A 16,155-nucleotide genomic window follows, 5' to 3' on the forward strand; every position below is an offset into this window, starting at 1 on the left:
ACCTTATGCAGAGAGTGAAAGCAGTCTCCAGGTCGTTGACCTTACATCTGAGCAGCTGTCATATGTTGTACGGGAACTTGTACCTTATACTGATTACATTATCAGAGTGTCAGCATTCACTATTGTTGGAGAAGGACCACCAACCAGTATCTCCTTAAAGACACAGCAATATGGTACGTAACTAAATAAATCATGATATTTGTTTTAGAAATTAATGTTCTGTCTCAGATTTTCAAAGTTAATTAAACTTTTCTCTTTGCTGTTTTTAGTGCCAAGTTCAGTGCAGAATGTAACCTATAAAAATATCACTTCTACATCGATATTGATATTATGGGACCTACCTGCTACCCCTAATGGCATAATAACTCATTACACTATCTATGCTGTGGAGGATGGCACAAATGAAGCATTTCAAAGAGTTGTGACAAGCAACAACATCACGCTAACAGGTAGTTTAAATAAGCAAACAAGCTGAATTTAAATGTAAAGATGAGCACACCATTATGTTTTTAAGTAACTAATTAAATATTTTCATGAAGTTATTGATTAAGGATGAATATGAAAATAATTGTGTTGGGGACAAACTACCCAGTTGAAAAGCAGCGCTAATGGAACAGTAATTAGAAACCTAAGGCCCAATTTTCCGAAAGCCCAAATACAGCCCCCCGATAAGGCCTGTTACCGGGCCACACGACCGAGTCGAATGGCCACCGATTTGTAGTTGATAGGCCGCCGCTCGCGAAATTCTCCCTGGTGGTTTTTCCGCCGATCCCCACTTTCACCCCGCTGCTACTAGCCGACCCTCCTAAGTGCGGCATCAAAGCGCGCACCACCGATGTCCCGCCCCGCAAGCAAAATTCACCTTAGAAAATCTTCTGTCGGTGCACTGTGTTTGCAGTTTGTGTACAAAGGTGTTGCGGCCTCCATTAAAGGAGAGGGCACACTGCCGTGGCCGCCATCTTATTTTTTTTTGTCGGACAGCTGCCAGGTCGGCCCGATAATTATGCCCCTGGGTTCGGCTGGGCTGCCAACGGGCAACCTGGCACCCCCTCTTGGGTGCCAGACCGCTGGCCCGGCCGAAACCCTCCCTGGTGGCCCAGTGGACCGAACTAAAATAATCGCAGAGCTCGCAGTGCCGTGTTGACACGCCAGCGCGATGACGTCACCAGCCTGGCGCTGATGACTGACAGCAGAAGAGAGTCCATCCCGCCCCCATTATGACCGACTTCAGCCCCGCTTGAAAAAAAGCGCTGAATTTCGCAAGATGGGCCGCCGCATCCATTGTGGCGACCAAAACACACAAAAACCGGTAGGTGCGATCCAGTTCTGGCAGGGGCTGAATTTCGTCCCCTCAGCCTCTGGTGAAAGCCAGCTGCATGGAGGGAGGTCTGTGCCCAGAGCTCCTTACACCTGGACGAAAGTGAGGAAGATGTGACCTGCTCCCAGGAGCAAGGCAAAGGTGAGTGTGATCCTCACTGTAGCACACATTTCTTGGGAGGAGCATTAAGCATAGCACAAGCTTCTGGGAGGTATTGCTTCAAGCACTGTGCCTGCTCATTGCCCTTTTATACACAATCTTTAATTAGAAACATAGAAAATAGGTGCAGGAGTAGGCCATTCGGCCCTTCGAGCCTGCATCACCATTCGATAAGATCATGCTTGATCATTCCCTCAGTACCCCTTTCCTGCTTTCTCTCCAAACCCCTTGGTCCCTTTAGCCGTAAGGGCCATATCTAACTCCCTCTTGAATATATCCAATGAACTGGCATCAACAACTCTCTGTGGTAGGGAATTCCACAGGTTAATGTCTCTCTGAGTGAAGAAGTTTCTCCTCATCTCAGTCCTAAATGGCCTACCCCTTATCCTAAGACTGTGTCCCCTGGTTCTGGACTTCCCCAACATTGGGAACAATCTTCCCGCATCTAACCTGTCCAGTCCCGTCAGAATCTTATATGTTTCTATGAGATCCCCTCTCATCCTTCTAAACTCGAGTGTATAAAGGCCCAGTTGATCCAGTCTCTCCTCATATGTCAGCCCAGCCATCCCGGGAATCAGTCTGGTGAACCTTCGCTGCACTCCCTCAATAGCAAGAACATCCTTCCTCAGATTAGGAGACCAAAACAGAACACAATACTCCAGGTGAGGCCTCACTAAGGCCCTGTACAACTGCAGTAAGACCACCCTGCTCCTATACTCAAATCCCCTAGCTATGAAGGCCAACATACTATTTGCCTTCTTCACCGCCTACTGTACCTGCATGCCAACTTTCAATGACTGATGAACCATGACACCCAGGTCTCGTTGCATCTCCCCTTTTCCTAATCTGCCGCCATTCAGATAATATTCTGCCCTCGTGTTTCTGCCCCCAAAGTGGATAACCTCACATTTATCCACATTATATTGCATCTGCCATGCATTTGCCCACTCACCTAACCTGTTCAAGTCACCCTGCAGCCTCTTAGCGTCGTCCTCACAGCTCACACCGCCACCCAGTTTAGTGCCATCTGCAAACTTTGAGATACTACACTCATTTCCTTCATCTAAATCATTAATGTATACAGTAAAGAGCTGGGGTCCCAGCACTGAGCCCTGCGGCATTCCACTAATCACTGCCTGTCATTCTGAAAAAGACCCATTTATCCCGATCTCTGCTTCCTGTCTGTCAACCAATTCTCTATCCACGTCAGTACATTATCCCCAATACCATGTGCTTTGATTTTGCACACTAATCTCTTGTGTGGGGCCTTGTCAAAAGACTTTAGAAAGTCCAAATACACCACATCCACTGGTTCTTCCTTGTCCACTCTACTAGTTACAACCTCAAAAAATTCCATCAGATTTGCCAAGCATGATTTCCCTTTCATAAATCAATGCTGACTTGGACCGATCCTGTCACTGCTTTCCAAATGTACTGCTATTTCATCCTTAATAATTGATTCCAACATTTTGCCCACTACTGATGTCAGGCTAACTGGCCGATAATTACCCGTTTTCTCTCTCCCTCCCTTTTTAAAAAGTGGTGTTACATTAGCTACTCTCCAGTCCATAGGAACTGATCCAAAGTCGATAGACTGTTGGAAAATGATCACCAATGCATCCACTATTTCTAGGGCCACTTCCTTAAGTACTCTGGGATGCAGACTATCAGGCCCCGGGGATTTATCGGCCTTCAATCCCATCAATTTTCCTAACACAATTTCCCGCTGAATAGGGATATCCTTCAATTCCTCCTTCTCACTAGACCCTCGGTCACCTAGTACTTCCGGAAGGTTATTTGTGTCTTCCTTCGTGAAGACAGAATCAAAGTATTTGTTCAATTGGTCTGCCATTCCTTTGTTCCCCATTATAAATTCACCTGACGCTGACTGCAAGGGACCTACGTTTGTCTTCACTAATCTTTTTCTTTTCACATATTTATAGAAGCTTTTGCAGTCAATTTTTATATTCCCTGCAAGCTTCCTCTCATACTCTATTTTCCCCCTCTTAATTAAACCCTTAGTCCTCCTCTGTTGAATTCTAAATTTCTCCCAGTCCTCAGCTTTGTTACTTTTTCTAACCAATTTATATGCCTCTTCCTTGGTTTTAACACTATCCTTAATTTCTGTTGTTAGCCACGGTTGAGCCACCTTCCCCATTTTTACTCCAGACAGGGATGTACAATTGCTGAAGTTTATCCATGTGATCTTTAAATGTTTGCCATTGCCTATCCACCGTCAACCCTTTAAGTATCACTCGCCAGTCTATTCTAGCTAATTCATGCCTCAAACCATCGAAGCTACTTTTCCTTAAGTTCAGGACCCTAGTTTCTGAATTAACTGTGTCACTGTCCATCTTAATAAAGAATTATATCATATTATGGTCACTCTTCCCCAAGGAGCCTCGCACAACAAGATTGCTAATTAGTCCTTTCTCATTACACATCACCCAGTCTAGGATGGCCAGCTCTCTAGTTGGTTCCTCGACATATTGGTCTAAAAAACCATCCCTAATACACTCCAGGAAATCCTCCTCCACAGCATTACTACCAGTTTGGTTAGCCCAATCAATATGTAGATTAAAGTCACCCATGATTATTGCTGTACCTTTATTCCACGCATCCTTTATTTCTTGCTTGATGCTGTCCCCAACCTCATTACTACTGTTTGATGGTCTGTACACAACTCCCACTAGCGTTTTCTGCCCTTTGGTATTCCGCATTTCCAACCATACTGATTCCACATCATCCAAGCTAATGTCCCTCCTTACTATTGCATTAATTTCCTTTTTAACCAGCAACGCCACCCCGGCTCCTTTTCCTTTCTGTCTATCCTTCCTAAATGTTGAATACCCCTGGATGTTAAGTTCCCAGCCTTGGTCAACCTGGAGCCATGTCTCCGTGATGCCAATTACATCATATCCATTAACTGCTATCTGCGCAGTTAATTCATCCACCTTATTCCGAATATTCCTTGCATTGAGACATAGAGCCTGCAGGCTTGTCTTTTTAACACAATTTGCCCCTATAGACTTTTGCTGTAATGTGGCCCTTTTTGTTTTTGGCCTTGGGTTTCTCTGCCCTCCACTTTTACTATTTTCCTTTCTATCTTTTGCTTCTGCCTCCATTTTATTTCCCTCTGTCTCCCTGCATAGGTTCCCATCCCCCTGCCATATTAGCTTAACTCCTCCCCAACAGCACCAGCAAATACTCCCCCTAGGACATTGGTTCCGGTCCTGCCCAGGTGCAGACCGTCAGGTTTGTACTGGTCCCACCTCCCCCAGAACCTGTTCCAATGTCCCAGGAATTTGAATCCCTCCTTTTTGCACCACTCCTCAAGCCACATATGCATCTGAGCTATCCTGCAATTCCTACTCTGACTAGCACGTGGCACTGGTAGCAATCCTGAGATTACTACTTTTGAAGTCCTACTTTTTAATTTAGCTCCTAGCTCCCTAAATTTGTCTCGTAGGACCTCATCCCGTTTTTTACCTATATTGTTGGTACCTATATGTACCACGACAACTGGCTGTTCACCCTCCCTTTTCAGAATGTCCTGCACCCGCTCCGAGTCATCCTTGACCCTTGCACCAGGGAGGCAACATACCATCCTGGAGTCTCAGTTGCGGCCACAGAAACATCTATCTATTCCCCTTACAATCGAATCCCCTATCACTATAGCTCTCCCCTCTTTTTCCTGCCCTCCTGTGCAGCAGAGCCACCCACGGTGCCATGAACTTGGCTGTTGCTGCTCTCCCCTGATGAGTCATCCTCCTCAACAGTACCCAAAGCGGTGTATCTGTTTGCAGGGGGATGACCGCAGGGGACCCCTGCACTACCTTCCTTGCACTGCTCTTCCTGTTGGTCACCCATTCCCTATCTGGCTGTGTACCTTTAACCTGCGGTAAGACCAACTCGCTAAATATGCTATTCACGTCATCCTCAGCATCGTGGATGCTCCAGAGTAAATCCACCCACAGTTCCAGTGCGGTCTGTCAGGTGCTGCAGGCGGATGCATTTCCCGCACACATAGTCGTCAGGGACACTGGAATCGTCCCTGACTTCCCACATAGTACAGGAGGAGCATAACACGTGTCCGAGCTCTCCTGCCATGACTTAACCCCTAGATTAACTTAATTGGCAACAATAATGCTAAAAGGTTACCTACTGATAAAGGAAAAGAAAAGAAAAACTACTTACCAATCACCAGCCAATCACTTACCCCCTGGCTGTGACGCCACCTTTCGATTTCTTTCTACTATTTTTTTGCCTTCTGCTCCTGCTGCAGCTCTCCGACGCTGCTCGAACTCCCACTGCCTCACGACCTGTCATTGGGCCTTTTTATAGGCCTCCCCACGCTGCCTCTCCGACGCAGCTCGAACTCCCACTGCCTCACGAACTGCCGCTGGGCCTTTTTATAGGCCTCCCCAAGCTGCATGGCACACTTTATTGCTAGTCAAGGTGGCAGCCAAAGAATGTGAAACCGATGCTGAGGTATCCAGCCTGAGGCCCTTCTATGCTGTTAGGCTGTTTCTCTGACGGGTCAGCAGCCATGGATGCAGATGATTGCCTCGTTCTATTAACAGCCATTCATCTAGTATTTTAATCTTTCATAGAATATGCACACTAAAGTTTGCCACTTCCTAGATAATGGCCATGAACGTCAGTGTTGATGTTTCTAATGGTCAGAAATAACCTGAACCTTTCACTTCATGAAGCCCGCACAGTTGATATGAAAATCCATGATAGAATCTTTGCAGGTTCTATCTATGACTCTTTGCACACTAGGGAGCCCTGCTATCTGCTGAAAGCGATGTGTCCTGGTCACCTAATGACTCCTCTCCACATGAAAAACATAATGAAGGAACAGAGCAGTTGCCATTTCCCTGATACATGAGTGCACTGCAGGTTGTCTCGATGACATAGAAGCTTCATGGTGTGGTAAACTTTATTTCTAAAGGAATGGCCATTGCTGATCTAGATGCAGATCATTGGGCAGTAGATAGCACAACAGTGTGGCATGAGTTCATTAAGCCTTCATTTAAATAAAATTGGGAGGTGCTTCCATGCTGATAGGGAGCCTACTATCAGCAAGGGCAGACATTGACGACGAGGTCCAACACCGCCTCCAGTGCCCCAGCGCAGCCTTCGGTCGCCTGAGGAAGAGAGTGTTCGAAGATCAGGCCCGCAAATCTGGCGCCAAGCTTATGGTCTACAGGGTTGTAGTGATACCCGCCCTCCTGTATGGCTCAGAGACGTGGACCAAATACAGTAGACACCTCAAATCGCTAGAGAAATACCACCAACGATATCTCCGCAAGATCCTGCAAATCCCCAGGGAGGATAGACACACCGACATCAGTGTTCTCGATTAGGCCAACATCCCCATCATCGAAGCACTAACCACACTCAACCAGCTCTGTTGGGCGGGCCACATTGTCCGCATTCCCGACACAAGACTCCCAAAGCAAGCGCTCTACTCGGTACTCCCAAATGGCAGGCAATCCCCAGGTGGGCAGAGGAAACCCTCAAAGCCTCCCTGATAAAGTGCAACATCCCCATTGACACCTGGGAGTCCCTGGACAAAGACAGCCCTAAGTGGAGGAAGACCATCCGAGTGGGCGCTGAGAACCTCGAGTCTCATCGCCAAAAGGATGCAGAAAACAAGCGGAAGGAGCGTGCGGCAAACCAGACCCCCCACCCACCCTTTCCTTTAATGACTGTCTGTCCTACTGGACAGTCACCTGAGAACTCACTTTTAGAGTGGAAGCAAGTCTTCCTCGATTTCGAGGGACTGCCTATGATGATGAGTGTGGCCTTCCAAAAAGTCAATTGGAAAATTAGGCATAGGGAACATCGGGTACTTGATATCCCATAAAAAAGCAAAATACTGTAGATGCTGGAAATCTAAAATAAAAAAAGAAAATGCTGGAAATACTCAGCAGGTCAGGCAGCATCTGTGGAGAGAGAAACAGAGTTAACGTTTCAGGTCGATAACCTTTCGTCAGAACTTTAAAACTCATGTCAGATTTGTGATTGTCAATGGCAGCACGCGAGACTCTGCTGACAGCATGTTGCCATGGAAATAACAGCCTATAGTCTTTTTAATATAGTCTTTTCAATAAGAAAGGAGACACTGCTGCCTGCTGCCTCGTTACATTAAAAAAAATAGTTCTTCGTGCAGCAGATCTCTGTGCAAGGAGGCAAGTGTGAGAGCTCTCGCATGTGCAGGATGTGTGGCTCAAGTCACAGTATTACTCTGGTCTTACCTGCTGTAATCACACTATACAGCTACCATTCTCAGAACAGTAGTAGAACTACAAATTTGAAGACAACATGGGAATGGTTTCAATCTGTGTGCCTCAGAATTTCACTCTGTTTGCTGCATTTAATTTAACTGCTTTTCCACAGATCCAGAAACTTCATGTTTTTCTGTTTACATTTGTAGGTTTGAAAAAATTCACAGGTTATAAAATGAGAGTAACAGCATCTACCTCTGTAGGTGAAAGCTCTGTCTCTGAAAAAGATGATATTTTTGTGCGAACTCTTGAAGATGGTAAGAAACGTTTTGAAATGAGCCAACGCACTCAAGGCGTGGTCTGACCAAAACACTTTATAGTTTGATCATTATTTCCTCTGACTTACATTTTTACTATTTTGGCTATGTAGTTAAGCATTCTATTGGATTTATTGATTGCCACTGTCCATTGGTTGATCAGGTTGTGTGTCGAGTCTATTAAGACTCCTTAATGTCTTTCAACATCTTCGTTAGCTACTTCAACACTGTAATGTATTTGCTTTGTGGGTTCTTTGCTTAAGAATTCATAGCAACACATTGTTATTAAGAACTAATTGGTTTATTAGCAAAGGTTTAACAATCACACTACACATTACCAGTTCATCCACCAGGCTCACAACCACCTGCTTCATCGTGAATCCCCCGAACCCAACTGGCTGCGCTTTTATTGAGTCTTGTGAACATCACGTGACTGGCTAAGCCACCCACAACTTAACAGCTCGACAAACCTATGAGCATACTTATGAGTGCATACATTACAAACACCATTCACGGAGCATGTGCAACATAATTTTTCCTTCCTGTGTGCAATACTTTACACTCATCAGCAGTACATTTGATCTACCATTCTGCTGTCCACGTACATATTTAGTCAAAGTCTTGGCATAATTTCTGAACTACCTCCTTCGATTCCACTACCCCTCCTGGTTTGGTATCCTCTGCAAATTTGACTAATTTGTATTGAGTTTATGAATCTAAGTCATTGATGTAAATTAGAAACAGTATCCCACTCTGTACTTCCCTTCTCCCCATCATACCTCCTCTAACAAGCACCCTTGCAGATAACATTATATACAAAGGCAGAAAGATTGGCTAGATACTAATAAGGTACAGTAGCCAAACACACACTGCAGGGTAAATTCACCAATCCTATGGTCACAGTGGGAAACGGCGTCTTAATGGAGTGCAGTTTTGAGATAGGGCTACAACACACTGGCTATTTACCACTGAGACTCGAGTTTGATTCCAGCAGAGATTGATCAGATAGGATGTTTTTCTCATTCCCCGCAGTATTGCATCTGTGTGAAGTGATATTCAACCTAGTTCCCATTGGACATGGGTGTACAACAAAAAACTGCATCCAATTTAGGCACGAATTTCACTTAGTGCGAATGTCTGGTGCGAGAAATGGAAAGTCCCAGTGATGCTGTAGGAAGTATTCATCTGAGGCACAAATGAAGACAAACATCATTAGGACAGAATAGATGGAGCAATAGATTTCATCTAACCTGCGCTATACTGGAGCTCAGACTGCTTGACGTCGATATTGTGGCCCTAGTATTAATGGGGGGACAGGGAGAGAGCAGGTGGGCAGTTTTGCTGTCGGGTCCCTCAGGTGGGCAGAGAGACTGGGGGAGGAGGGGAGATGATTGCAGAAGGGGCTCGAGAGATTGGGGAAGGAGGGGAGAGGTTCACGGAAGGGGCCCATGGAGGACATTTGTTGGGGGGGAGGGGGAAATCGCTGGGAGGAAATTGCAGGCCGTAGAGAACATTGGGAGGGAATCGGATTGTGGGTGGTGGGGCGCGTTGGCGGTCCAATCGCAGGGGAAGTTAACAGGTTTGCTTGAGAGGCCAGGAGGAAGCATTCCTGCTTCACCTGGCCCACAAGCTGTGCGGAAAAGCGTTTACCTGTTCAATGCAGTCCTCACCTCCCTTCAGCTGCCGGGTCTCACGAGGCTCGAGAAATCTAGTTGGACAGCATTGAAGCTGAAACAGAGAAAGTAAATCTGAGGCACGCAACCTCATTATTAAAATATTTAAATGAGAGACCCGCTTCCTGAGAGCGTGTTGGTCGCCCATTCCTTCGTCCTGCCTCCGTTAAAACCGAAAGTGTATGTGTTCGAGGCGTTTTGGGTTTGGGTTTGAGATTTTTTACATTTTTACTTCGCATCCGACCCAAACCCACCCATTTTTGGGGATTAAAATTTCCCACTGGGTGTCAAAAGTAGAAACATTTTCCAACAATGTCATCTTTCATTTTGATAAACATTTTTTAAAAAGTGACCAAAAAGAAAGAAAGCTTAATGAAAAGGAACACAATCTACCTTTGGCGTCTTTTCCCCTCTTCAACTTCCACATGCCATTGCTGTTGAGTTGAGAGACGCAAACTGAAGGGAGGTACCCTAAATTGGGATTTTTATGTACGACTAAATTTAAGTCTTAGTTTCAACACTTATTCCTAGCAGCATCTTTGGTTTTTTTTCATATTCACATTTGATTAGTAGTACACCAATTCAATTTAAACCTTCATTACAGTAATTAAGTATTACAGGTATTTGCAAAACAGTCTTTGAAAAAACACATTTATGTTTCTTGATGTACCCGACAGAACCAGAGACACCGCCTGAAAACGTAACCATCAAAAATATAACTGAAACAGCTGTGTACTTGAGCTGGTCACCTCCAGAGAGGCCTAATGGAATTATTATATACTATGAAGTCACGTATACTAATTTTACGGATTCCTTTACACTGAACAGCTCAGAAACAGACATTTATCTAGAAAACTTAAAGACATTTTCTCCTTATAACATCTCTGTGAAAGCATATACCAAGTATGGTCATGGGAATCAAACTTCTTCAACTGTGCTTTTGGTGACAGAACAAGATGGTAAGTATTGTTCTGTAATACTAAGATATTTAGATTTCTGCCAAAAAAAGGAAGCACACTGCTTTTACTAGAAAAATGGAAAACTATAGCTCTTACTCAATACATCAAACATGTTTTCTGCAGCTGGGTTACAATTCTGATCCAATAAAAAGCCATCTGTATTGGAAGTTGATATCTTTTTAACTATTTGTTCAACTAGGAGAAATGTTTTCATCCAAACGCTATTCACTTTAGTGGGTCCTGCTTCTTCATTTATAGCGAGGGCAAAGGGTTAACAGTAAACTAGCAAAATATTCTACCCAAAATCCATCCGGTTTTAAATGTTCTTTTCTTGCTTTCTTTACAACTCCTAGCAGTCTGCCCTTTAATGTGACCTATAAGTGCATTAGTTCCACTAAAGTAGCAGTTTCATGGAACCCACCACTGAATGCCAATGGCATTATATTATTCTACACTGTAAGCTTTTGGAATGTTGCCCACTCCATTCAAACCATCAGCAATAAGACATCTATCTATACGTCTATCCAATCTTCACAAATTTTCCAAGTACTGAGTTACTGTAGCTGCTAACACAGTATTTGGAAATGGAAATGAAACAAGTGTCATTCTGAATATGATGACTTTAGAGGATGGTGAATTAATATAGACAATGTGCAGATCCTGACAGAAAATAATGTACAGATTTCTATATCATTCACAAGGGATGAGCAAAGCTACATATGAACTGAACTGATAATTTTTTAAAAATCGATCATGGGAAGTGGGTACAGCTGGCAAAGCCAGCCTTTATTATCCATCCCTAATTGCCCTTGAGGAGGTGGTGGTGAGTCACCTTCTTGAACCACTGCAGTCCGTGTGGTGAAGGTGCACCCACAGTGCTGTTAGGGAGGGAGATCCAGAATTTTGAACCAGCAACAATGAGGGAACGGTGATATATTTCCAACACGGGATGGTGTGTGACTTAGAGGGAAATTTGGAGGTTATGCCATTCCCATGCACCTGCTGCCCTTGTCTTTCTAGGTGGTAGAGGTTGCGGGTTTGGGAGGTGCTGTTGAAGAAGCCTCGGCATGTTGCTGCAGCGCATCTTGTAGATGGTGCACACTGCAGCCACGGTCCGCCTGTAGTGGAGGGAGTTGATGTTTGCGGTGGTGGATGGGGTGCCAATCAAGCGGGCTGCTTTATCCTGGATTGTGTCAAGCTTCTTGAGTGTCATTGGAGCTGCACTCATCCAGGCAAGTGAAGAGTATTCCATCACACTCCTGACTTGTACCTTGTAGATGGTGGAAAGGCTTTGGGGAGTCAGGAGTTGAATCACTTGCCACAGAATACCCAGCCTCTGACCTGCTCTTGTAGGCACAGTATTTATGTGGCTGGTCCCAGTTAAGTTTCTGGTCAGTGGTGACCCCAGGATGCTAATGTTGGGGTACTCAACAATGATAATGTCAATGGGTGGTGGTTAGACTCTCTCTGGCTGGAGATAGCAATTGCCTGGCACTTGTATGGCACGAATGTTACCTGCCACTTATCAGCCTAAGCCTGAATGCCATCCAAGTCTTGCTGCATGTGAGCACGGGCTGCTTCATTATCTGAGGAGTTGCGAATGGAACTGAACATTGTGCAATCATCAGCGAACATTCCCACTACTGACCTTATGATGAAAGGAAGGCCATTGATGAAGTAGCCTAAGATGGTTGGGCCTAGGACACTGCCTTGAGGAACTCCTGCACCAATGTCCTGGGGCTCTCACCTCACCTCTGGAATTCAGGTCTTTTGTAATGAGGTCTCGAGCTGAGTGGTCCTGGCGGCACCCAAACTGAGCATCGGTGAGCAGGTTATTGGTGAGTAAATGCCACTTGATAGCACTGCCGACCACACCATCCATCACTTCTCTGAAATATGTTGTGCTATAGGGTTTACAATATTCGCTTTTAAGGATCTTTGTTGGGATGCAAGAGTTCTTATTGGAAATAAGAAAAATAAATTTGCATAGGCACAATAATATAATTCTCAATTTTGTGCATCCTGAAGAAACAACTCGTGAAACTGCACCATCACCCATTCGGCCTACTCATTCTGTGTTGGTTTAGTCCAACTAAGGTTCACTCACCTTCTATTTTGAGACTTGGTCCTGGATATCTCTGATGGCCATAACTCTGCTGTTTTATTTTTGATTGATTTCCAGTTAGTAGTAACGACAACTACAAGGTGAAATAATTTTGGCAATGGCATTAACATCATTATTAATAAGTTATACCACTGAAGGATTAATTCAATAGAATTACTGACTCATCTCTGGGGTTTTCTTCTTTTAGATGTTGGCCAAAGTTTACAGAAGTTGCCTTACTGGAGTATTTTTTTTAATGGGTCATTGACTTCTGTCATTAGTGGGGGGAGGTTTTTAACCATGTGTTCAAATAGCATTCATTTAATTGGAATTACTGCAATAAAGAACCTTCAGTTGTTACAACCCAGTCCCTACTTATCCATTCCTCTGAAATTCTTGCTCTCCCTTTACTGACAGCATCCATAATACTTGCCAGTCTTACTTTTTTCTTGTGAAAATGAAGTTAAATTATAATTTATCCAGCTTTCAATATTGTATAAAAATACTACCGAACTCAATAACATTAATTTTATTATTTATTTTCTATCTCAATTCATAATGAATTTAACAGATGAAGAAAACTCACAATGCTTTTGTAGATCTGCTAAGATGCGAAATTGGGTGGAACCCAAATACACCGTGTCCCAGCCCTTAGCCAGAGTTTCCCGTATGGTGCTGTGGGTGCAGAGCATCTTCCCATTCCTAAAAGGCCATTGAAATAAGGGGGAATGGGGCTAGGGGCAGGTACTCTGTAAATTGGAAGTTCCCACTCCAGGGACCCTTAGTCAGGACTTGGAATATAATCAGCCTAACCTTGGCGAAAGTGGGGTCCGGTCGGTACCAGTCGGTCCAGCCCAAGATCAGGGTTTAGACCCCTGTAGGTGAAGGTGAAAATTATTTTTAGATGGGTTTGAACCAGTCCCCTTTGTAAGGGAGCTGCTCGGCACACCCGGATTCCACTTTTGGGGGAGGGAAGGGAAACATTGGTTACCACTAGATTTTCTAACTGCAGGGACTAGGGCCCTACGGATTTTCTAGGCCAATTTCCACACACGTGCATTTCCAGGAGGAGTGCCTGGGTAACCATTACGGACAGGAAAACCACTAGTTTACCCTCCCTAACCCATGAAAAATACTTCAGTGAGCCTCACCCCGGAATATCAGCTGGGGTTAGCATTCACAGAAACAGGCAGATGCAAAGCCCACCCTGCTACCAATCAACTGGAATTCCAACGGTATCAGAAAATGTAGATCCTAGTCTTTACTATGTCATTTATTTGCACATATGGATCAGCATACAACAGGTATAGTGCAAAGCTGTTATATCTTAGCCTTGCATGGCTGAATAATATTTTTAATTTGTTTTGCTTATTCATTTATTTTCCAGTTCCTGATAGTGCACCAGAAAATATCACATATCTATTTCTCTCTCCATTGGATGTTGAAATATCCTTTCTTCCACCACCAACTCCAAATGGATTTATCCAGTTTTATACACTGTACCTTACAGCACAAAATGGCAGTGAAGAGCTAATTGCAAACAGTACAAGTTTGACCATTACTATAACAGGTAAGTTAAAGTAAAATCATTGGAATTTATTCTTTTCCTTTTTATTAGAAATTATCTTGTGAATGGAGGTACTTGATTTATTTCTCAAATCCTCACTATTGCCAAAGAATTAAGAAGACTGCAGAATTATAAACCAATGCACCTCATCATATAAGCCCAGATGTAATAGTGCACCAATTAGGGTGAAGATCTGTCTTAACTGCATTTAAAAGGGAAAAGTGGTCATCACCTTCATGAAAAAATGTTCAGGAGCTTTTTTTCTGGTATTGTTTAAGGAGGCAGAGTACCAAAAAACCTTGATGGTATAATGACATTGTGCACAAGTATAATTTTGATTTGAATTGCACATCTCTCAACTGTCTCTGTTTAATTAGAACATACGCTGAAAGAAACAGCCATGAGTTTCCCAAGCTGCCAAATCAGATGATTTTTCACCTAAAAACTGTGTTTTTCTGTTACAAATATTGATCCAAATTTTAATCTTTCACTGCATTGCCACTTGAGGTATTGTTATGATTTATGTCATCACGTTGTGGCAAACAAATGAATAAAAGGTTTGTCAAAGATGCCTTCATTTAGATGCTGCTCCTTTACATATCTCAAAACTGCTTACAAAAGTGTCAACATTTTGTTCATAATATATAGAATTTAGTAGTGTACTTACCTAAATTCTGATAAACTATGGGTTGAAACCCAGCAGCTTCCTAACACTTGGGCTTACCTCCCAATGCTCGGGTGAATTTCATCAGTCCACTGAGCGGGATGCTCAATGTCAAAGTAGGTAAAGTGGAGAATGTTAAATACAAATTGTAAAAAATATACTGCTGCTCCCCTCTCACTCCAACAATCATAAGCCTGTCACATAAATCTTAGAAAACACATCTTGTAAGAAAAATAATTTTAACTAAATTGCCCGGCAGGAAACTGACTGGATTGGATTGGTTGCTCGGTTTATACCCCGCCCGATTTTACCTTCCATGTATGACGGTCGGCCAATCCAATCCCATCAGTTACCCACTGAGAGGGTTAGGTTAAAATTAAAAAGAAAAAAAAAGACTTGCATTTATATAGCACCTTTCACAACCACCGGATGTCCCAATTTACAGCTAATGAAGTACTTTTTGAAGTGTAGTTACTGTTGTAATGTAAGAAATGCGTCAGCATATTTGCACACAGCAAGCTCCTACAAACGGCAATGTGATAATGACCAGATAATCTGTTTTAGTAATGTCGATTGCAGGATAAATATTAGCAGGACACCGGGGATAACTCCCCTGCACTTCTTCGAAATAGTGCCATGGGAACTGAGAGAGCACATGGGGCCTCGGTTTAACGTCTCATCTGAAAGACAGAACCTCCAACAATTACCTTCAAGGCCATTGAAACCATTGCTTTCCTGTTAATACTAGTATAAACAAACCTAACCAGCCTATTTTGTTCCTCCACCTATCCCCCCCCCCAAAAAAAAACACATATCACTGAAATATTATGTGGTCCAAAGCAAGTAGGTTGTATGGTAACAAATGGTGAGTGGTTCCTGTAAGAACTGTATGAGGGAAAATCAGGTAAAGATTTTAAAAAATCAAAGTATTGAATAAATCACTTACATATCTTAGTAGCAGTAATTTTCTGAAAACCAAACTATGCTTAAATAAACTTTATTGTGGGTTATGCTGCCAAACCTCAACTGATGGTTTTGTTTTGAACAGTTCAGAGATCACTGGCATTTGCTATATCTACAAATCATGATACATTCCATCATTAAAATAATTAATACATTTAATATCAGGTGAATCACAAAACATTATTTTTTTTTATA

The 16,155-nt window shown here is 43.4% G+C and overlaps 1 protein-coding gene across 1 annotated transcript in view; it reads left to right on the top strand.

Moving 5' to 3' along the window:
• The window catches only part of ptprq (protein tyrosine phosphatase receptor type Q), a 266,871-nt gene that overhangs the window by 118,608 nt on the left and 132,108 nt on the right, over positions 1–16,155 (top strand). Inside the window, exons 25-29 of the mRNA XM_070901512.1 lie at positions 12–173; positions 270–449; positions 7,923–8,030; positions 10,381–10,662; positions 14,154–14,336. Coding sequence (XP_070757613.1) covers positions 12–173; positions 270–449; positions 7,923–8,030; positions 10,381–10,662; positions 14,154–14,336 — 915 coding nt within the window. The remainder of the gene's footprint in view (positions 1–11; positions 174–269; positions 450–7,922; positions 8,031–10,380; positions 10,663–14,153; positions 14,337–16,155) is intronic.

This window comes from Pristiophorus japonicus, chromosome 15 (assembly GCF_044704955.1).
Source record: "Pristiophorus japonicus isolate sPriJap1 chromosome 15, sPriJap1.hap1, whole genome shotgun sequence".
Classification (NCBI taxonomy): domain Eukaryota; kingdom Metazoa; phylum Chordata; class Chondrichthyes; family Pristiophoridae; genus Pristiophorus; species Pristiophorus japonicus.